The sequence below is a fragment of the Blastomyces gilchristii genome (assembly GCF_000003855.2).
Source record: "Blastomyces gilchristii SLH14081 genomic scaffold supercont1.29, whole genome shotgun sequence".
NCBI lineage: Eukaryota > Fungi > Ascomycota > Eurotiomycetes > Onygenales > Ajellomycetaceae > Blastomyces > Blastomyces gilchristii.
In genome coordinates, this window is record NW_003101653.1 from 518,229 (window position 1) to 542,269 (window position 24,041).

Sequence of the window (24,041 nt, forward strand, 5' to 3'; positions counted from 1 at the left end):
AATATATTAATATTATGAATATCAATGTTGAAAAAATGTTGATACTTATATATTATAGTGATTTATGAATCATGATAGTTAAATATATATATATATATATATTATTTCTGACTTGATTACAACTTGTACAATAATTTTTGAAAACTTAAAATCAATTTTAATTATTAATAATTATGAACTTATAACTAATTAATATAAAAAGAAAAAAACTTTTTCTACTTATTATCTTTCTTCTCTTTCTCATTCTTCTTATTATTCTTTACAATTCACTTCTCATTCTTCTTCTTCTTCTTCTTCTTCTTCTTATCTGAGATAATAATTATCTTAAAATCTCTCTCTGCTGTCTTCTCAGAGAAGGGTTTCTACTACTCTTTCTCAGTCAGGTTAATCTGTACTTCAAAATCCCGCATTTTCTAATCTGCTGTCTTGAGTTTCATCTCAGCAGTAAGCAGATTGACATACTCAGAGAGCAGAGCTGTCTTCTCAATATTCTGAATCATGAAGTGTATTTAAGACCTGAATAAGATCTTAATTCTCTTCTTCTCTGTCAGCTTCTGCTAATTAATTAGAGAATAGAAGTATTATTAAAAATTGTTATCTCTTAATAAATAAAAAACTTATCAGTTTTGACTTCTTTATCTCTTACTTTAACATCTTCTTAATCTTCTTCTGTTACTGCTTATTTATAGTAACAGTCTTCTTCTCTCTCTCTCTCTTTATCTTGAACTTAAATTATTCTCAGAACTTCTTCTGATCTCACTACTACTATATAAGACTCTTCACTATCTTCTTCTTTAATCTCTTATAGACAGTGTCATCTGTATTATTTCTATACTTAGTTCAGTCTAAATCTATCAGAAGAATTACTTAAAATCATTATTATTCTACTCTCTTACAGAGTCTCTTCAAGATATTATAATATGTCTTATAATCTGACTTCTCTCACTTGAACATCTTCTTCTTCTCTCTCTTCAATCTGTAACAGTGATCATACACCTTGATAATCTGCAGAACTGCAGAATATTTAAAGAAAAATAACATAATTGATTTCAGTGAGTATTGAAGAGAGATGAAGGCAGAAGAGATGATCAGAAATGATATAATAATAATAATAATAATGATAATGATAATGATAATGATGATAATAATAGTAATAATAGTAATAATAGTGATGATGATGATAATAATAATAATAATAATGATAATGATGATGATAATAATAATGAAAGAAGAAGTGTATTAAAATATATTACTGACTTATCAAATATAAAGAGATAAAGAAAATATTAACAGCTTTCAGAGATGTATGAAAACAGCTACAGTGTTATATAACAACATTATCTTCATTTAATGCATACACTGTTGATATTCTTTGTATACAGTTATTATATAATCTATATCAGAGATACATGCAGAAAACAGATCTTTGTTACTAGAAAGAATGATTACAGCAATTCTCTGTTTTCATATTATAAAGATAAGTTATTCTTATTTCTTTCTTCTCTCTTTTCTCTTCTTCTTCAACTCATCACTAAGTTCAAGCTGGTATGAAAACTATTAAAACACTCTTAGAAACTCTCAAATTAAAGAGTATAGACTAATCAAATTTTAAATACAGAAGAATTAAATTATATTTAATATTACTAATTATTCATCTCTCTTTAATAAAATCACAGTTGTGTCTTCTTTCTCCTCTCTCAAATGAAACATAGTCTGTGAAAAGTAAGTATTATATCAGATCATAATAATCAACACAGTCTCAGCATGCAGAGCTGCATACACACAGTATGTACTGAACTGAGAGACTGTGTGAGTTGCAAACTGATGACAGCATCTCAGAGAGAGTCATGCAGTGTGAGAAAGCTGCAATTCTCAGTCACATGTGCAGAGAGTGAATTGTCACAGTAAGTACATGTGCATTGTATAAAAGTAATACTTTTTAATAATACTCAGTCTCTGATATCATGAAAATAGAGTCTCTCTGTAAGATCTGTTTTTATCAGAAGTCAGAGAATCTTATATTTCTCAAGATCATCTTTACACATCTTATTTATAAAATTAATGAGAGAAATTATCAATTCCAGCATTCTGCTCTTAATGCTATTCAAGTGACAGCAGAGTTCACTCTGATCACACTTTTTAAATATATGTTTTCTAAATATTCACATTTATACAGATATATACTGATTATTTATTAGATGATATTAAGATAATAACTTATCACAGCTATGTTATTCTCACTGTGAGAGATATACAGTTAATGATAAACATTGTAAAGACTCTGAGAAGTGAGTATTTTAAGAGTGCTATGACTCTGTGATCTTGATTTTTTTTATTTTTATTTTTTGTTTTTTTCTTTTTCTTTTCTTTTTTTTTTCATTCTGATTTTTTCTTGTTTTTGTTTTGTTTTTTGTTTTTTATTTTTTTTTTTGTATTTTATATTTTTTTCATAATTAAAATTATATAAATTATAATCTGTGTTTACAAAAGTAATGATATTTAATAATACTTTCTATTGAATTTTCAATAAATAAGCACTATGTTATGATATTATATAAGTGAGAAGTAATTTCATAATCTTATTTAGTGTTATTCTCAATAATGAAATCAGAATGAAAATGTGACTAAGAATTTAAATATATTCTTTATCTAAGACTAGATTTTTATTTGAAAAGTGAATCTGAGATCTTTAATATTTGAAATAACATAATTTGAGATTAATGTGATGAACATAAATCATGATCAGAAGTAATGCTTTTAGATAATATAATAACTGTAAAGTTTAATTCTGATCTCAGACACAGTCACACGGTCAGTTTAATCACTACAGACTGAGACAGAATATATAGAGTTTAATTAAGCTTCTATTTCAATCAGATATAATAAGTAAATAACAATGATCTCACTTTAAGAATGCATCTTAACACTCATTCTAATTCTAACACTGCAGCTGATAGAAATGAAGACATCTATCAGCTGTATAATATGAATATGAAAAATCTCTCTATATTACACTCTGATAGCAGCTCATTCAATTCTATACACAATGTTTTTCACAAATACAGAGAAGTGCTCTGATATAGATACACTTAATATTTGAATAATAATTCTTTCTTCTTCTCATCTTCTTCTGATAAAGAACTCAGATACTGATCTTAGCATTACAGCAGATATCACTGATAGTACAGTTAATGATAAAGAAGATATAATTATTCTTCAGCCTCTGAACTCTGAGAGTAAACACATCATCTTAAGCTTAAATCAGATAATGTAATGATATTTGATTCAGCTGAAGTTAATATCTGTATATTCATACTCTGCTTTAAGCAAATTGCTGCATTATATGAAGATAAAGTAGTATATATAGTACTTTCATAATATCTCTGAGATGAAGCTCTTGAATGACTTACTGACCTAGAGTCTGATACTATTCAAGCTATAAATGACAACTTATTCTGCTGAGAAACTGAACTATTAAAGCATTTTGAGAAATTCAGATAATAAGTCTTATAATGTGGCAGGCTGCGCCCGATCAATCATATAGACTATTTCATTACACTTCACAGATTTCAACCACTTCATTCTTGAACATGTACACTCCGATTCTCAGTCATTCTCAATCACTGATCCTCAGCTGCTATGAACGCGCGTATATTCTCCCGCTCTGAAGCTCCACCACGTACACCACCACATACATGTATAAATATTCACCTCAATCACTGATTCTCACACTTTCTCTTTCTTTCCTTCTCTAACATTTTTATCTTTGTTATATAAGACCTATAATATTATATTGATCTATTCAGTGTAGGCCTCTTACACTATAAAAATATTCATTGTCTTCTCATCAGAAATGATTATTTATTAAGAGATATCTGAATATGTAACAATGCATAAGAAATAGAGAAACAGTTAAACAGTTAAGTGAACACTGAGCTCTCAGATAGTTCTCAGATAGAAGCTTACTCATCAGTCACTCTGACTCTGCAACAAGATCTTACAAAGAGAATAAGATTTTATAAGAGAATATCAGTAAAAGATCTGAGAGTTCTGACACTCAGATATATAAGAATATAATTACACATCTGATGATCAATATAATCATGTCTAATAATAATATGAAACTCTTGAACACAAGCATAGACACAGTGTCACAGTGACTTTAAGCAATGTTAAAACTATAATAATAATAAATAGCTGATATGCATGCAACTCAATAACATTAATACAAAGAGATTCAATGACTAATTCATATGATTTCAACATCTACAGAATTGAATACAAAAGCACTGAAAGAATGCTTAGATACTCTTATATATTTCAATACTTTCAATCTCACTCTCTACTCATCATGAAGAATGGAAATGCTTATAAAACTGAGTGTAGATGAAGATGTCATCAGTTTATTAATCAATCAAGATTGATATATCAATGAATAATTGAAAGATTATATGAAACAGAAGTTTTATTTATAAATGAAAGTATATGAATCAGTGTTGTGAACATCTGATAATATTATGAAATATCTTGATATTCTGTTCTGAGATACTGTTATATAACAGAAAGTATTAGATTAGCTACAGAGCATCTGACAGAGAAATATTTCTCTTATAACATTTATCTCTGACTTCAATATCAAGATTCTAGAAGCAGATAATCAATCTTAAGAGAATTGAATAAAGATTAACATGCTCAAGAAGACATTAACTTTTGAACTCTTACAAGCTCTTGTAAGCATAGACAAAGATCAGACTTATGAAGACTTCTGCACACAGCTCTGAACAATGAATAATTGTCTTACTAAGCTTAAGAATATACAGAACAGTGATAGAAGATATTACATCTCAGTAACTCATATATCTATGCTGAGAAATAATAATGATGCAGATATCATGAATTGAGTAGACTCAAATATCTATACATAAGCAAGAATCACTGTTATTTAGACAGACTTCTGAGTCTCTGAGATCACTTCTGAAGAAGTTACTGATTAATGTTAATGTGAAGTGTGTATCAACTGTAACTGATCAGGACACATTACTTTCAACTGCTGATTGATCTATGTGTCTTCATACTCAAGAGAAAGATCAGTGTCTTCTTATTCAAAGAATGAATCAGTATCTGTCTGCATTAATCACATTATATTAGAGAAAGATTCAGAAGATAACTATAAGAATGTCTCAGTGAAACAGAGAAAAGATTAGCTTCTATTTAAATTCACAAACAGAAGCTTGAAGAGGTCAGATAATGATAATTTAAAGAGAAGATAACAATGAATGCAATTCTTGTATCTACTGTGATTAATAATATATATAATATGAAAGCCATGATAGACAGTGATCTATATTACTATATAATAATAAAATCTTCAGTTATAAAATATCATAATCTTCAGCATATCTCTTTATCAAAACCTCAACTCCTCACAGAATTTAATGATTCAAAAGACATTTATACCTGTTATATGATAAAGCTGATCATAGATGTGAGAGAATATCAACATGAAGATGTCTATGTATATAAAGTTGATAATCTTGATTACAATCTTATATTAGAACTTGTCTGACTATCTGAACAAGGTATCTTGTTAAACATTTAAAACAGAAGCTTGATATTCTCTAACAATGATAGAATTCACAAAGATAACATTCATAAGACTGTTGATCTGACACAGATCTCTGTCAATACCTATGAAATACTCAGAAAAAGAAGTTGCTGAAAGAATTACTGATAGTAGAATTATATATTAATCTATTCTGTCAGTCTGATCAATATCAAAAAGACTCTAGAAAAATTATCTCATATTATAATAACAGATTCTCATACAAAACTCTCTTAATAATATTATAAATATCTAAATATCTTCTGATAAGATAATATTATGAACATATCTCTCTTACAAGATCTTAAAGTGAATCACAGTATCAAGTTAGAGAAAAAGAATGATAAGAATCTCAAACTGTTATAAGGCTCTCTTTATAACATATTCTGAGATGAACTTCTTCTTCTTTAAAAGACACTCAATGATCTGTTGAATAAAGAATTCATACATATTAGTAACTCTTTCACTGCAGCCTCTATTCTCTTTGTAAAGAAACCAGGTGAAGAACTCTGATTCTGTGTGAACTACTGAGGTCTGAACAGATTGACAAAGAAAGATCAATACTTCTTATCTCTCATTAATGAAATTCTAGCACAGATCAGATAAGCTCAATGATTTATAAAACTAGATATTATCACTGTGTTTCATAAGATATGTATCACTGAAGAAGATGAATGACTTACAGCATTCTGAACATGTTATAATCTTTTTAAATAAATAGTCACACTCTTTGAACTGACTAACACTCTCAGTACATTTCAGAAGTATATCAACTGAGCACTCTGAGATTTTCTTGATAAGTTTGTATCTGCTTATCTAGATAACATTCTCATCTTCATCAATGAATTCAGAAAAGAATATCAAGAGTATGTATAAAAGATATTATAACAGCTACAAGAAGTAGAACTACTAATAGATATTGATAAGTATAATTTTGAAGTCAAGAGTATCAAGTATCTGAGTTTTATTATAGAAGCTGGTAAGAGAATTTGAATGAATTCTGAGAAAGTCTCTGTCATTCTTGAATGAGAAGCTCTGCATACTGTGAAAGATATATAAAGCTTTATCAGATTTGCTAACTTCTATCAGTGATTTATATAAAACTTCTCAGATATTATAAGATCACTTACAGATCTCACTAAGAAAGACTCAGTATTTCAATGATCAGTGAATATCAAAACTGCATTTATACAGATAAAGAAGATATTCATTAATACTTCTCTACTGATAATATTTGATTCTGATTATAAGATAGTTATTGAAGCTGATTTCTCTGACTATGTAATAGAAGAAGTGATATTGCAATATAATGATGAAGAGATTCTATGATTATATATCTTCATATCTAAGAAACTGAGTCTCACTGAATATAATTATGAGATCTATGATAAGAAACTTCTCACAATTATACACTGTTTAGAAGAATGAGACTCTGAACTCTGAAGTATCTCTGAATTTAAGATAGTCACAGATTATAAAAACCTTAAATACTTTATAACTATCTGTAAACTCACTGAATAACAGATGTAATAATCTGAGTTCTTAAGCTGCTTTCATTTTACAATACACTATCATTCTAGTAGTCAGAACTCAATGACAGATACTCTCTCATGATGAGAGTAAGATATGTTATTTGATATAACAGATACTCACTGAATGAACTGAGAGCACTGACTCTTGAACCTGAAGATACTAGTTAATCAAGATGAAACAGTTTATAACACTATATATACTTCTTCAGTTAGAACTGCTATTGATATCTTCACTTCTTCTACACTGAATGAACTGTGATATACAGCAGTTCAGATAGATGAACTTCTTCATACTCTTATTAAAGCAGTATGTTAAGAAGTATTCTGATTTTTCCCAGAACTATGTATAAGAATCAATATCTCAGAATGTTCAATTGATGATAATAACACTCTATGATTTCATGAATGACACTGAGTCTCTCACTCTGAATCCTTACACACTCAGATAATGCAAGAGATGTATAATTCATATATAACTGATTATTCAGGCTGTGAATAACTGTATAGAATGATCTCTCAAGAGTTCTACTGATCTGAGATATTAAACAGTATCAGATACTTCATCTGAAACTGTAATCACTGTTCTTCTATTATCTCATGAAAGAACTGTAGAAAAGATCTATTGAAATTACTTAATATCTCTAATAGAATCTGATGAGATGTAGTAATTAACTTTACTATCAATCTATCTGAGAGTAAGAATTGTAGAAACATTCTAATCATTGTGAATTGACTGAGTAAAGATATAATATTGAAATCTTGCAATAAGATGAATACTGAACAAGTCACTGAAGCTTTTCTACAGAGCTCATTCTATCAGATGCATGAATTGCTAAGATTTATAGTATTGAATCAAAGCTGTTAATTTGTAAGTACTCTCTGAACAAGAATCTGTCAAGTTCTCAAGATTACACACTGTCTATCAACTGTCTATTACTCTGAGATCAATGATGTGTCAGAATGAACAATTCAGACTGTGAAGAATTATCTCTGAAAGTTCTGTAATTATTTATAAGATAATTGATATAATCTTCTTCTACATGCAGAGGTTACTATTAATAATCAAGATACTATTTCAACAGATATAAGCTCATTCTTTCTTATACACAGATATCACATGAAAGTGTTAAATCTTCTAGAGATTACACAGTTCACACTGAATTCTCACAGTTCAATTCAGATCACTGATAATATAGTAATGAAACTCTGAGATGCCTGTAATTGAACAGAGGTCTTCATGATAACTGTAAAACAAGATTAAGAGAATCAAATCAATGTTCACTAAGATCTTACTGAACAATATAAGATAGAAGATCTGATATGATTGAATCTTAAGAATATACAAATCACATGTTCATCTCATACACTAGATTATCATCATGTCAAGTATAAAGTGATAGAAGTTCTAGATAGTCATAACTACTGTCTTAACATATCATCAGAGATTTATAATGTATTTTATACAAGCTTGCTTCACTGCACTATTACTGATTCATTTCCTTCTTAACTGACTTCTGACTAGCAGTCACCAGACATCATAGAAGAAGATAATGAGCTTGAGTGAGAGATTGAGAATATTCTCAATGAGAGACTCTGTGACTGCAGCTGATAATATCTTGTGAAATGAGTTGACTATGATTAACTGATCTGAACTCTGAGTTCTGTATTATCTGAAACAGTAGCTCTTGACTGATGAGAACTGCTTCTGAAAGAAGGGACTAATATGATAAGCTGCATCTGATCAATTATATAGACTATTTCATTACACTTCACAGATCTCAATCACTTCATTCTTGAATGTGTACACTCTGATTCTCAGTCATTCTCAATCACTGATTCTCAGCTGCTACAAACACGCGTATATTCTCTCACTCTGAAGCTCCACCGCGTACGCCATCACATATGTGTATAAATATTCATCTCAATCACTGATTCTCGCACTTTCTCTTTCTTTTCTTCTCTAACATTTTTATCTTTGTTATATAAGACCTATAATATTATATCAATCTATTCGGCGTAGGCCTCTTACATATAAGAAGCTCTGTTTCTGTGATACTGATTTTTCAATTGTAACAGCTTATTCATATTCTTCTACTTCATCTGAAAAATCACTCTTCTGTATGAGACAGAGATTGTAGATTAAATTCAACTTGTTCAGTATCTATATAACAGTCTTGAAGTATAACTTCAAGTAATCTACTCTATTGATGAATTTGCTGAAGACTTTTCTTCTTTGAATGACTTTTGATATAAGATTCTCAATCAGAATACTGCTGTATACAAATTATAATCACTTAATTAACAATCTTCTCATCTCTTTAACAAACCTCACAATGACAGAGAGTATAAGTCTATACATAACTTAAATATCAATCTCATCAATCAGCTTCTTAATTCTGAAAATCTCTGACAGTTCAACTGCTGAAATAACTATAAGAATAATAACAGTCAAAATAAATCGCAGAATTATAGTAATCAATGTTGTAATAATTGAAATAAGTGAAGAAAACTCTATAAGAAAAATCAAAATTGAGTCTTTCATATTATTCAGAATGACATGTCAGCTTATGAAGATATTAATAAAAATATTATTAAATTACAAAGTGATACTGCATCTGAATCAGATACTTCTTCAAGCTTAAAAAACAATTAGCTAATCTTGAACATTATTTTTTCTTTATAAATATATACAATATTCTTTCTGATTTCAATCTTCATTCTTTTAATATTTACAGAATGTCTGAGTTTTCATAATCATCTTTAATATCTCTTATAGCTGCAATGTTAAATAAACATGAATTATCATTTCTATTAATATAAGATACAGATTCTGAGTTATCTCTAGTTGAAGCTCAAACTGTCTATAAACACTTTTCATTCACTCTCATTAATTTCAATTCTGATCAAATTCAAATTGTTATATACAGTGTATTCAAAATGTCTCTTGTCTTTAAGAAGTATACTATTCTTCTCATCTGATATTATCAGTGACTATCAGAATTACATACTCTTATATACACTATTTTTCATGTCATTGATGAGCTTTCTTCACACATGATAATTAACACTGACATCATGAGAGAAATGAATATAATGATTACTCTAGAATATTCAGATACTCTTAAATTCTTCACTGATAACACTGAAATTATTATACTGTTGATATGATTGAATTTATCAAGAATATCAATGCTATCTTCTTATTATAAACACATCTCAGTCTGTATAGCTACATCTATAATTATTCTCTCAACATGTGAATTAATTGTATCAGTCACACACTCATCACTTCTCATTACAGACGCTTACAGACTCTATTTTAAATCTCTACATCTCTGTCAGTCAGGTTTTCATATCTTCATCACAAAAGAACTGTCAACAGATATACAAATATCAGCTCTACTCATTACAAATCTTGATATCACTGATATCAAGCTTCTCATAGACATGATAATCAGTTATATTATATTATTACTACATAATACTCTGATCATGACATTTCACATCTGAACTTTATATAATAATGCAGAATCTCTTAATCTATCATTTCAATTAAATTATAAGAAAGATACTCTCAGCTTCTTCTCTAATATCTCAGAGCACTATGATAAAGAATATAAAAAGAAAGTTCTTAAAATTCTCTATATTCTGCACACACTGTTCTCTTCAAAGCTAGACAATGTCAAAGACTTTGAAATGTCAATTTCATTTATCAATGAAAACAATCTCACAGATCTTAAATAAAATTCATTCAACATTTCTCTATATGATAAAGAAGCTATGAACTCAATTCTTGTAAACTTTAATAAGCAGATTATATTGAAAATGTCTTCTTTCAATATTCATCTTCTGCAGCATTTCTCATCTTTATAGTTTAATGAAATAAAAAACTCAGAGTTATAATCAATTTTCATAGAATTAATACATAACTACATTCAAATGTCTATTCTCTCTCTAGATAAGATATTATTCTATTCTCTTTTAATAATGAAGTTGTATTCTTCATTCTTAATATCACTAAAGAATTTTATTAAGTTCTTATATATATTAAGAACAGATGAAAAACCATCTTTGTAACTCTGTATTGAGATTATCAGTAATTAACTGTATTAAGTCTACATTAATAATATAGTAATATTTTTCAAGTCACTGAATTAATATCTCTCTGATCTGTAAGTAATTCTCTTATATCTGAAGACATCTGATCTGATTCTCTTCATCAGAAAGTGTTATTTTATTTACTTATTAGTATCTCTTCTAGATCACAAAGTATTCTGTCTAGAACTTTCAATGTATAAATTCAAAGTTGAAGTTATCAAGAGCTTATTCTTTCTTAAATCTCTTAATTAATTAAAGATCTTCTTAGATTTGTTCAGATACTACTGAGAGTTTGTTACTTATTATATTTATAAAGTAGAGTCATTGCAGATCTGAAAGACTCAGAGATTTCATCAGACATCTTTCAAGAGAAATCTCAGAAAAAAATAAGTTAAGAAGATAATTATCTCAACAGAAGAATTGCAGCAATATTGATAAAAAATCAAGAATGAATTATATAATTCTCTTATTCTCAAGTTTCTCAATTTCTACAAGAAATTCATTATCTATATAGATGAAAGCAAAGATAATATAAGTGTAGTAATACATTAGAAGAATAATAATAATAAGAAATATTCTATTCTCTTTCTCTCTCAGATATTAAAGAGCAGTGAGAAAAATTACAGCTTAACTGAATTGAAAACAGTGATCTTGATATAACTTCTCAGAAAGACTTCTCAATATTTTAATAAAGACTTTATTATAGTCACTGATTATATTGTCTTATAAACAGCATTGCAGACAATCTCTGTTAATAAGTGCTTAAATAATTATCTTAATTAATGATCTCTATTTCTATTCATCTTTATCTCACATATAAAGATCATACATTGAGCTGGAAAGTTTTACATGAATACTGACTCTCTATTCTGATTATTCATAGTGAAATCTGAAAAGATTAATCAGCTATCAGAGACATAGATCACATTTAAATATCTATCTACTTATTTCAAAGATATTAAGATCTCTCATTTCTCTGCTCTATTTATCTATACTATAGAAAGTTCAATTATCATATCAATAGCTTATATCTTTCTTATAAATCTTCTTCACATGCACTCAGATCTAAAACATAATATTCAGAAGACAATAAAAACTAATTTCTCCTTCTGAGCTATATACAGATATATTATAAAATGCATTAAACAGAGAATAGAAAATGTAAATCTCTATTACAGCATTTAATGAAATAATGATTAATAACTTCTCTACTATATTTATAATAAAAATCTCTGACTTTATATATTAAGAAAACTTCAGATAAGAATTCTATTATAGACTCATAATTATAAAGATTATAATGAATCAGAAAGAATATATTAACATCTTTATAAATAAATATTCACACTGAATCTCAGAGAAATAATAGTATAATATACAAATTAATACTCAGTGTATCAAATCACTATTCTCTGATATTATTAACTCTTCAGAGAACTTCATCTGATATAATCTCTTAATCAATTATTTACATCTCTATCAATGAATTTCATCACAGATCTATCAGAATCAGATAGATATAATATACTATTAACTATAATAGACAGATTCTTTAAATATATCTATTTAATTTCTGAATGTAAACAGAATTCTGTGAAGTAATGAGTCACTTGATTCTTTAATAAGATTATATAATTCTAAGATCTTCTTAAACAGTTAATAACTGACTATAATCATTGCTTTTTAAATATCTTTTGAAAGAAATTATTTCAAAGAGTTAAGATCACTCTCTATCTTACTACTATCTATTATTCTAGTATGAATAGTCAAGTTGAATGTATAAATTAAACTATTAAAATAGTCTTACAATTATTACTTATCAGACAGATTATAATCTCTTGAAATAGTTTTTTATCAGAGATAGAGTTTAATCTTAATACAGCTACTTCTTAAGTAATAGATTATATTCTCTTTACTATTCTCTACAGTGTTAATTCTATATATATCTTTTCTCTTTAAAATTTAACACACTTATCTTCTACTGATGATTTTATATATACCTGTCTATAAATATAATAGCAAGTTAAGAATACACTTGCTATAATCTGAGCAAAAATATCTAGCTATTTTAATGTTAATTATTAATTAATACAACTATCTGAATAAGTCTACTTACAAGTTATTTATAAAGAATATTATAACTACACACTTTCAGAGTAATTTATATTACACTTAATTCACATCAGTTCATTTTACATTCTTGAGAAGATTGATATTTTAGTATATTATCTGAATCTGCTCTTTAGATTTAGAGATATTTATTCTGTTATATTATTAATATATCTTAAGCTCTTTATATTAGATATCTTTGACTGATCACTCTCTGTCAGATCAGACTGCATTCTTGATAACTATTAATACTGAGAAGTAAAGCAAATCATTGAGGACTGAATATAAGATTATACTCATCAACTAAAAGTACAGTGAGCTCACAGTGAAGAGATATAAAAAGAATGAAATATTCTTTTAAAGAACTGCTTTCAAATGATATAATAATATGATAATATGAAATATAGATTGCATTGTGATCCTTTCTAAATTATTCTGCTTTACATCAAATTGTTTGCATTGTATCTCTTATTCATGTATTTAGATATTGAGGATAATATCTTTTTTGAAACAGCAGCAGATATTATGCACTACGCGTCCACATTACACATCATACACATATTTCTCATCATGCCTGTGTAATCCTCAGAACGCCCACCTTTTCCTCCTTTATATATTCTCATTCTCCCCCATCCTAGCTAGCTAGAAGAGAATGAAACTCAACTTCAACTTCGTCGAATAACATCATACTGAGGCGCAGGGTAGGAGTCTTTGTACGGGCTTGCGAAGCAGCAGGACGGCGGGCGTTGCGAGGCATATTGAAAAAAGGGTTGATTGATATATGTGGATTTGATGATAAAGGTAAGAAAGACGCGTATTTGGATGATATTTGATTGAAAAAGACGCGTATTGGATGATATTGAATGATTCTAGAGAAATGCAGATATTTTGATTTTTTGGTGGTGTTTTGCTACTAATTTTCAGGGGGGCCTGGGAAAATTCTGTTTTCGCAAGTAATATGTCCGCCACAATAATCCGAACCGATAACTACGCGGGCACGGAGGATAGTGCGAATGGAGATATCATTTACATTGCGGGCGCACTTAACAACGCCATAACGCCATTCAATGGATTTCCTAGTTAAATACGGAGTAGTTGACTAGGTAGAAAGGGACTAGTATTGCGGGAGGAAACTTGGTAGTGATAGATTTATTACTTTTGACCAGAGAGGGTTCGGGCTTGGGCAACGTGGAGTACACTATCTCGTGCATTTGAATATCTATGATGTCTATGAGAAGCAAGGAGAATGAATGGATTCAACCCTCGAGCTGGGCTAGAATTGAATGTTTTCGGAGCGCTGGCGGCCGTTGAATGGAGTTACTGGGCTTAAACGCTGAAATGCTGATGCCTAGATAATCGAATGGACGATATTTGTACATGTACATAATAAGAAAGCTTGCGAGGCTTAGAGATATGTGATACGCGTTCCTTGAGCCAAGCGATATCGGTTTGATCCTTCTGATGAACACTTTCCGATCCCAAGGCAGCAAACATTTTACATTGGGAATGTTCATGGAATTGGTCAGGAGCGCGTCTGTCATTTGTCTCTGAGTGTATCTAGACAAGAAAAGCATCAAAAGGGTCACTGATAACACTAATGCAACTTGGTAGGGTAAAATGGCCTATTCGTGGCGTTGATGTAAAAACAATATATACATTGCGAGTTGTAGCGAGATGGTGTAAATAGTTATTTAATAAAACAAGAGCTTAAAGCTTAAAAGTCCGAAAATGAAACCAAACATGAAAACGCACCACCAGAGCAGAGCAATTCCACTTCCAATGCTACCACCATCGTCTTAAATAATATGAACCATGAGGCTAGCAGCCTCCTCCTCCTCCCCTCCTCATTGGCAGTGGATATGTGGTGCTTTGCTTAACCATCCATTGCGCAGCTTGTCTGTCCTTTTCGTGCTTTGGAAGCTACTGTTGCTCCTGGCAATTGTCGCCAGCCCAGGACCTGGATACGACTCATCTACTACTCTTCTGCCGTCCATTGCATCTCAGAATGCCTCAGACCTGATCTTGTTAAGCGTAAGAGCAGGAGCTGGCAGCGGGTGGTGGCCATCATCATTGCTGAAGTTCGTGAGATGGGACGCGATTTATTTCGTGAGCATTGCCCAACGCGGTTATCTGTTTGAGCAGGAATGGGCGTTTGGATACGGCTACACAAGATTGCTCTCAGGTTTATCTTCTGGTGAGCGTTCTCTTTACGTGATGTTTATTTTATAAAAGTTTTACTTTTCATTTCACGTCACTTTTCTCGGTGTTTTGTGACAGTCAACTAATTGGATTTATAGCCTTCTGGGGAGATCGTGGTTCGCATCCTGATAGTCTCCACATAGCGCTGACTGGTATTGGACTCTCGCATGTCTGTCATTACTTGTCCGTACTCTCACTCTACGGACTATCGAGAAACGTCTTTGGTAGTGGAGATGGGGGTCGTGCTGTGCCTCTCCTAGCCGCAGTGCTCCATACCATCTCATCTGCCGGTGCTTTTCTCTCAGCGCCTTATGGAGAGCCTGTGTTCTCCTTGCTCAATTTTACAGGTTTTTACGCGTATGTTTCTGCGCTACACGATGATTGTCGTGGATACATGCTCGCAAGAGATGTAAAATTTCTTGTGGCAGGAGGGTTGTTTGCTGCCGTCACTACGATCCGTAGCAATGGCATTTTGAGCGGGATGCTATTTGCGTACGATGCGGTGTTGGGATTGGCAAACATTGCTTCAAGTGGAATATCGATATCCCAGATTCACAGGATGTTCTTTGTTATACTTGGTGGAAGCTTGATTCTGCTAGGGGTTGTTGGGCCTCAGTACCGTGCCTTTACAACATACTGCCAAAATGTGGACGTGCGAAGGAGTTGGTGTGATAATACCATCCCAAGCATTTACACGTTTGTCCAGAACCACTACTGGTATGTCTTGGAAGTTATGGAAACAATACAGCTGTGAAATCTGATACTGACTCTACTTGTTTTTGTAGGGGCAGCGGGGAGTTCCTGAGTTACTGGAAAATATCTAACCTGCCTCTTTTCTGTCTCGCAGCTCCCATGCTCGTTCTAACGGGTATTTCGTCTTGGTGGGCGTTCCAGTCACCTGTCGATTTCGACGTGCGATACAAAGAGCCAGGGAAACGTAGCGAAGAGGCTTCACGAGCGGAGCATCGGCGTACATGCCTTTCCAGACTCGCAATTCCCCAGGGGGTGCTCGCAGCCCTCGTTCTGACGAACTCTCACGTCCAGATTATCAACCGTATATCTTCCGGATACCCGTTGTGGTACTGGTATATATGCTATTGTGCCCTGGAATACGGGCATACCTTCCATCAACTTTTCAACCCCCGTTTTCTAGTTCAGGGAATGGTTTTGTATAGTCTTATTCAAGGGGGCTTATTCGCGTCATTTCTTCCGCCAGCATGACATTTGGGATTAGCCCTTCACATCTTTGTCAAAGAGGTACCTAGTTGGTTGGTGGAGGTTGGGAAAAGAGTCGCGTGCTTTGGGGAGGGTGGTCTCCAGCTTTTTGTGTGTTGCGTACGTAGGTTCTGCCTAGCTACGGCGAGGGATATTATTAATCAGGTCAACCATGTCATCTTTCACTATTTTGAAAATGAGCTTCTTGTAAAATCCGGATTGCTCGGCCTTCTTCAAACTTCTTCGCGAAATCCCAGAGCAAATAATTGCAGACTGTTGTTATCTCTGTGTGCTTCACCAAACTGTCCGGTCCAACAACGCGGCTGCCCTACCCCGATTAGGTAATCAGTGCTGCCGCAAATAGCAACGCAACATCTCAAACCCAGCTTGGGAATTCCCATCCAGCTCAGGACAATCACAGCTCCCAAGTCGAGTGAGCTTGGGATAGGTCACTGACAAATTGACCAGTCCTGGACCTCACGTTTCCTTTTCACTTTAGTTCAATAAATGATCATTGACCCAGAATCATCGTAAATCCGCGTGCGGCCCGGATTGTTGCTGTTCGGCCATTCCAGAGCAAACTCCCAAACACTCTTTAGGGCCGGAGAAGGGTTGGGGCATCTGAAATTCCCATAGTTACGATATTTGTTATATTTGGTCGGTTTCTGCCCTTCTGAATCTACTGTTTATCTTTGCTTCGTGTTTATTCTAACTTCTTAAATGCCGCACTTAGGTATCTATTGCACCAGAGACTCTTGGTTTCTTAAACCCTTCGACGTCATACCATCCTTCTTCGCCCCTTGCGATTTCGCCCTTTTTCAACGCCAACATGGATTCCAGAGAACGCCTTTCAGATCATTTAGCTGCAGATTTCACCTATAGTGGAAACGAGACATCGCGGGCAACGTCCCCAGGAGGGGAACCTGTTCGAATCAACGGAGTGGTACTTGAGGATCAGGTCAAAGAGGCACGAAATAGACCGAGGACGTATCCGTATTTTAAATATCTACCCTATCAAGTTGAGGATGAGAGTGAGAGACAGTGCAACTTGGAGGAAATCCTCAAGCACCTCTACATCGCAGTTGAATCGGGAGATTTCAATCCCGGGGCTGTACACTGGACACGTGAACTGAAAGGATGGCTTTCTTTGAAGTTTGACCCGACAAGGGAGCAGCGGGTTAAATTGGTAAAATTTTATTACGAACTTTCTCTAGCGCCAGGAATCGACCCAAATGTGGCAGAGAGATTCGCTACCATGTTTATGCTTTTAACCAAGTAAGGAATATCTCTGTTTATGGATACTGCAATACCTTATATGACTAACAAGATACAGGAGAAAGCATTACCTTCGACCAGTCAAGGATCTAATACTTGACTGGAAACCCCTGTACAGAGAAATCAAGGTGTTCGTTCTTCCTTCGCAATCTGGCTTGGTCCACTCCACAAACTTAAAGAGGAATATCAAGACCTTGACGAAACTCTGTGCCTTTGCTCAGCCCTATTTCGACCCCTTGGAGTTGCGGGCGATACTGGAGGAATTTCTCCCTCACTTCAGCGCTTCATTTACTGAAGGGGCATTCGTCGTTGCTGGCTTGATAAACTTGTTCCTGCCAACAGCTCCTGCCCCGGAAGATCGTGAAGATCTTCTCCCACAAGAGTACCTCCCAACTTACCTCCATCTTTGGTCCTTAATGAACCGATCTAGGACATTTGATGTAACTTTCATAGATCTCATATCGAGGATAGCACGCGATGCACTCCCCGCTAGCCATATTCCGTTCTCTGAGTTCGGAATCTTCACCTCTGAGCAAACATCACTCGTGTTTACCGCAATTTTAAGACTACTGGAAATTCCCGTTGGACAAGCAACCTCAACTTACAGCAGTGCCGTTGACGCTTCATCAGGTCTGGGTATGATGCTTGAACGGGACCATCGAAAACACCCATTTACCCATAATATCGCTCGATGGATAGTGATGTCACTATCGCCTGCATGTCTTGAATCCGAAGACTCTATATTGTCCATGCTTGAGGGTTTGATAGAGGCGGTGGAGACTTTCTTCCACCCCTCGAATGCTGGCGGATGGTCGAAAGCATTGTCACAGCTTGTTTACTACCTCGCGGACTTCTTTGTGATGCGGTGGAACATGGAGCATGACGAAGAAATGGAAGTCACACCAGAGCGCAGATTAAACGATGCCTTGAAACGACGTTTCGTCCTGTGCCTTCGGGAGGTCACTTTTATGGGAATATATTCCAAGCTCGGACTCGCAATGAACTTTGCGCTGTCCACCCTCCAAAGCTTGGCATATTTAGAACCGAACCTGATTTTACCTGGTGCCCTACAAAGAATTTACCCGTCTCTTCAGGGTTTGGTGGAAGTCCATAGGACAACCTCTTCCCTTCGATCTTTACAGGTTCTATCGCGGTTGATGGCGCGAACCAAGGGGTTCCGATGCCATATCACCACACTGCTGGGATTGGTCTTACCAGGAATTGATGCTAACGACCTGGAAAAGTCTTTGCATTCATTAGCTTTCATACAATCTGTTTGCTACAATATCCCTTTTGAAGATCTTACTCGAGATCGTGACGATGTGAACGGAAATATGCTGGCTGTTCAGTGGATAACTGGAGAGCTAGAAAGAATGGAAAATGAAGGAGCGTCTGTTGAGATGAATTATGATACAGAACTTACTAATGAAGAGGAAGAAATGATCTTGCGGTCATCCACTACCCAATTTGGGGAATTCTTGTTATCCTTTCTCGGTAGAGTATTTACTCTTCTCGAAAATCTCCCAGACGCCGCTCGGGTTCGCAGCGGCTCTCCCGAGGAAAATGTCGTGAATACATTACCTGCTACCCTTTTGCCTCTACTTGCATCCCTTTCCCCAGAACTATATGATCAAGCGTTGAACAAGATTGTGAATTTTGTTTCCGGTCATGTTATCCATCAAGCCCGAGATGCGATGGCATTTATATGCAACGCCGTTTGTAAAGTCAACCCTGAAAAAGCTCTGAAAGCTCTTGTTCCACTCTTAATACAATCTATTCGTACCGAGATAGATGAGAATGGTGCAGCCTCCACCAGGACTACTGGCTCAGACATTCTGCCACGTGACCGCGGGTTGATCTGGAATGTTAGCATGCTGAGCATGTGTATCGTTCACGTCGGCTCTGCCGTTTTGAAATACAGGAAAGAACTCTTTGATATTGCCATCTACATGCAGCAGAAATGCAAGGGTATCCCTACTGTCCACGTGTCGAATTTTATCCATCATTTGCTTCTGAATCTTACAGTAACATATGTTATTGACCATTCTCTGTACGAGCCGGATATCAAGGAAAGGGGAATTCAGGTAGAACAATGGGGACAGAGACAGGATCCAAACCACCTAACCATCAAATGGCATGTCCCACAACGAGAGGAACTTGAATTCGCAGTCGAGCTTTTCAAATCGCAGGCGGAGAACGCTCTAGATCAGCTTACTTCCCTTACATGTGAAACGCCAAATATAAACCGAGATGGAAGTGGCAAAGAATGGTCCGATGAGGTGACGCGAAAGCTGGTTTTACTCAGGCTTATCATTTCTGGAATGTCTATATTGTTTGATAACAAGGCAGCTTCAAAGGATACTAGTGGGCGGAACTGCTCCCTTGCGGATCTCGATGTCAGCATGCCTGATGCGAACGATCAATATTCCAATGAAGAAAGCGCTGAAGACGATTCTGCATTAGACGGCTCCGATGACTCTGCTGTACGACAAACATTCCAATATCCCACGGGATACCTCTTGAAAGAAGACGACTCACTCTATACCGAAATCCATGACATTAGACGACGAGTTGGTGAAGTATTACATAACGTTCACCGGTTTCTGGTAGAAAAACAGGAAGATGATGTTTCGTGCTTCACTCCGTTGTATACCGCCTATCGTTCATGGTTTGTGGATGTGGGGATAGAGAAATCAGCCCATGTTCTCGACCGGGTTACCAAACTTCTCGTGGCGGACTCCCAGCCATACAAAGTGAGCGGCCTTCGTAAAGATTACCCTCGGCCTCTACTTGTTCGTCGTGCGAACGTGTACCATGTGCAAAGGCTTCGGCATAATGCGGCCCCACGACCTCGATCCAAACTCGATGAGACGCTTCTATTTGACCTCGCTGAGTCGAGTATCTCGCTATACACTGATATAAGACGAAGCGCCCAAGGAGCCAGTGAATCTGCCCTCAAAGCAATTTGGGGATCAAGGTTACTTATTATTCCGACATTGATCAAAGCATTACAAAACGCCATCAAGACAAACGATTACCGCCGTTTAAAGGGTGCCATATACTCTATCCTCTACAGCAGCATTGCCAAACCCGTGGGCCGCCATTGGAAGTACGCTCCTGCCCTCATCAAAGCATTTATAGAAGCCAGCGCCGTTGACAAGCCGTCGATTCAAAGGCTTTGTTCCGGAGTTGTCTACCAGATTATGGACTACGGACGTCCACTGGAGCGAATGGCAGTGCTTGACCAAGGCATTATAAAATCTATCGCGCCAAAGAGCGACGTGCAAGCCATAGTCAATAATAAACGGGAAATTATTCAAAAGAAGCGAGCTTTGATAGAGCAGAAGAAGGCCGAGCTTTCAGAAGAGCTGACTGATATGGCACGTGTATCTCATTGGAAAATGGCCAGCAGGGCTGCGGCAATTGTGATTGGCATGGGCTTGAGATTTGATTACGTCGCAAGCGAGAACTTGGTAAATCTCATCATAATGGGATCTATCGACTCTCACCCGAGCCTGAGAGGCTTATACTCCCAAACCCTTGTTGCTCTGTTTACCATGGTAGACGTGAGGGCAGTCTGTAACCATAAGTATGAAGACTACATCATGGGTGTTCAACGTTTCCCTGCCAAAATCCAAGTCCCCACTCAACCATATAAGAGGGGTTGGACCGAAGAATACCTTGCAAGTTTTGCTAAACCCGAGGCGGAATACTATGTCGACCATGATTATCCTGGCTGGCTTGTTTGGGGAAAGACTATGCCAGCCTATAGATCCAATGTCAAGCAGGATATCGAGTACGACGAGCTTGAATGGAATGTTCGCAAACAAATGGGGAAACTATGTACTCGCGAGTGGTTTAGCACGTTCTTCAAATATTTGAAGCAGGAACCAAGGGATGCCTACGCGGATAAATTTCGCATGTCAAGCGCCATGACGCTACTCTATGTGTTCGAGCTCATGTTGAGAGATGAGCTAACAGCCGCGACGTTTGAGGAGATCAAAGAGGAGATCGCCCTTGTTTTTGAAGATGGAAGTGATAAGCATCAGCATCGTGCAACTGCAGAAATACTGGGAGCTCTTATCGGCTCTGTCACAGATACGAGCGTGGACAAACGAACTCTAGTATGGGAATACGCTTTTCCGATTGTTCGCCAAATATTTTCAGATGGTCTTACCCCAGAAAATTCCGGATATTGGACAACCTTTTTGCATATGGTAATGCAATGTAGAGATCCGCGTCGCCTATGGCCTCTCGTGGATTGGTTGACTAGCTTCCGACTAGATATGAACTCAAATGCGGCGTTTAAGGAAAGCTCGAAAATCAACTTACTTCATCAATGCATCCTGGACTTCGGTTGGCACTTCCAATTAGAGAAGTCGATTGTTGCTGATTTCCTTGCCCATCTTGATCATCCTTATAAAGGAGTTCGTGAAGCGATGGGTCATACCCTGGGAGCGATATACCGAACTAGGTATCACGAGTCATATGCTGATATAGACCAGCTGATTCAGGCGCAAAAAGAAGCCTCATCCATTGGCAGCCATCCATACAAGCCCACCAAGGAATTTGCAGACACAGTGGTCGATATATTCAACCGGCTGGAAAAATGGCGCCATGAAAGATCTCCTGGCCAGCAAACTCCATCTTCATATACTTCGGGAAGCAAAACCGTTCTTCTCTGGCTAGATTCCACATTGTCATCACACGAATGCACTCAGCTTCTCCAGTTCTTTCCAGGCACTTTTACGGAAGAACTTTTGCATATGATGGACGTCAAAGAGGATCAGGAATTACAGAGGCTCGCATACCATGTCTTCCGCCACCTTTCGAATGTTCCTCATCCTTCTGGAGATGATTCCGAGTTCGTGGAAGCTTTGACACGTATCGGCCTTACGTCTCCTTCGTGGCATCAACGTCTTCGCGTCATGATTAACATCCAAATCATGTATTTCCGCCGTCTTTTCCTGTTGCCAAAAGCTGACCGTGACAAGCTTTTCGATTGCATTGCCTGCATGCTCGAGGATACTCAACCTGAAGTCCGGTCTGGCGCTTCTGCAACGCTTTCTGGCATGATCCGCTGCTCTCCCGCGCGATTACGCACCGATATGGTACTCAAATTACGCGACCGGTTCACAAAAGCACTTGTCGACAATCCACTCCCGAAGAAACCTCGTCGTCTTGGCTCCGGTGTGTCTTCAGGTGTTTCCACTGGCGCGAGCACTCCTAACCCTGAGCATACCCGGCTTGTTCTCACAAGGCATGCGGCAGTCCTTGGATTAGGGGCCCTCATACAAGCTTTCCCCTACGCTAGTCCTCCGCCACAGTGGATGCCGGGGGTTTTAATCACCCTGAGCAACAAAGCCGCAGGTGATCCAGGAATCGTTGGGCAGGGTGTGAAGTCTATCATCAGTGAGTTCAAGAAAACGAGGCAAGACACCTGGCATATCGATGTCAAGGTAAGTTAATCCTGCTCAGCTGACCTTTGAAAGAATTCAATAACTGGCTAACAATTCTTAATCAGGCTTTCGAACCAGACCAAGTCGAAGACCTTGCGGGTGTCCTATGGAAGAGCTATTTTGCCTAAGCTCTATAGTGAGAGTTGCGCATGAATCCCTGTGTAGTAATTCCAGACCTGGTTCCTTTTATTTAATTCAACGTACCGTTGGAAAATACTGGACATTCACTTCACCCTTTTAACACGGTTTGGCGTTTGAGAATTGATATATGATATTACATTATGGTTGGATCGGGAATTAGAGATTCGCTGGGCCTTGATCATTCCGATACTTTCTACGCATATTATTGCTTGTTTTCAAAAACTCCCTTTGGGTATCTATTTGTCTATACTAGATGTATACGCCACCCTCATTAATTTCACCACTAGGTCCTCTCTAGTGATTTAATCTGACAATAATGGTGCTTGGGGAAGAATATTTTACTGTTTTCTACAATGAGCTTAGTCGTCATGCATTTCCTTGGCACGACTCTTGGCCTTCTGGATCCATGGA

The 24,041-nt window shown here is 35.5% G+C and overlaps 1 protein-coding gene across 1 annotated transcript; it reads left to right on the plus strand.

The window, feature by feature from the left end:
* Positions 1–15,153: 15,153 nt before the first annotated feature.
* On the plus strand, positions 15,154–23,617 carry BDBG_17881 (proteasome activator subunit 4; the record flags this gene model as incomplete). Its single annotated transcript, XM_002620766.2, has 6 exons — positions 15,154–15,535; positions 15,639–16,257; positions 16,326–16,704; positions 17,489–18,030; positions 18,089–23,489; positions 23,555–23,617. The coding sequence occupies 6 exons, from the start codon at positions 15,154–15,156 to the stop codon at positions 23,615–23,617; spliced, it is 7,386 nt and encodes a 2,461-aa protein (XP_002620812.2).
* Positions 23,618–24,041: the final 424 nt, after the last annotated feature.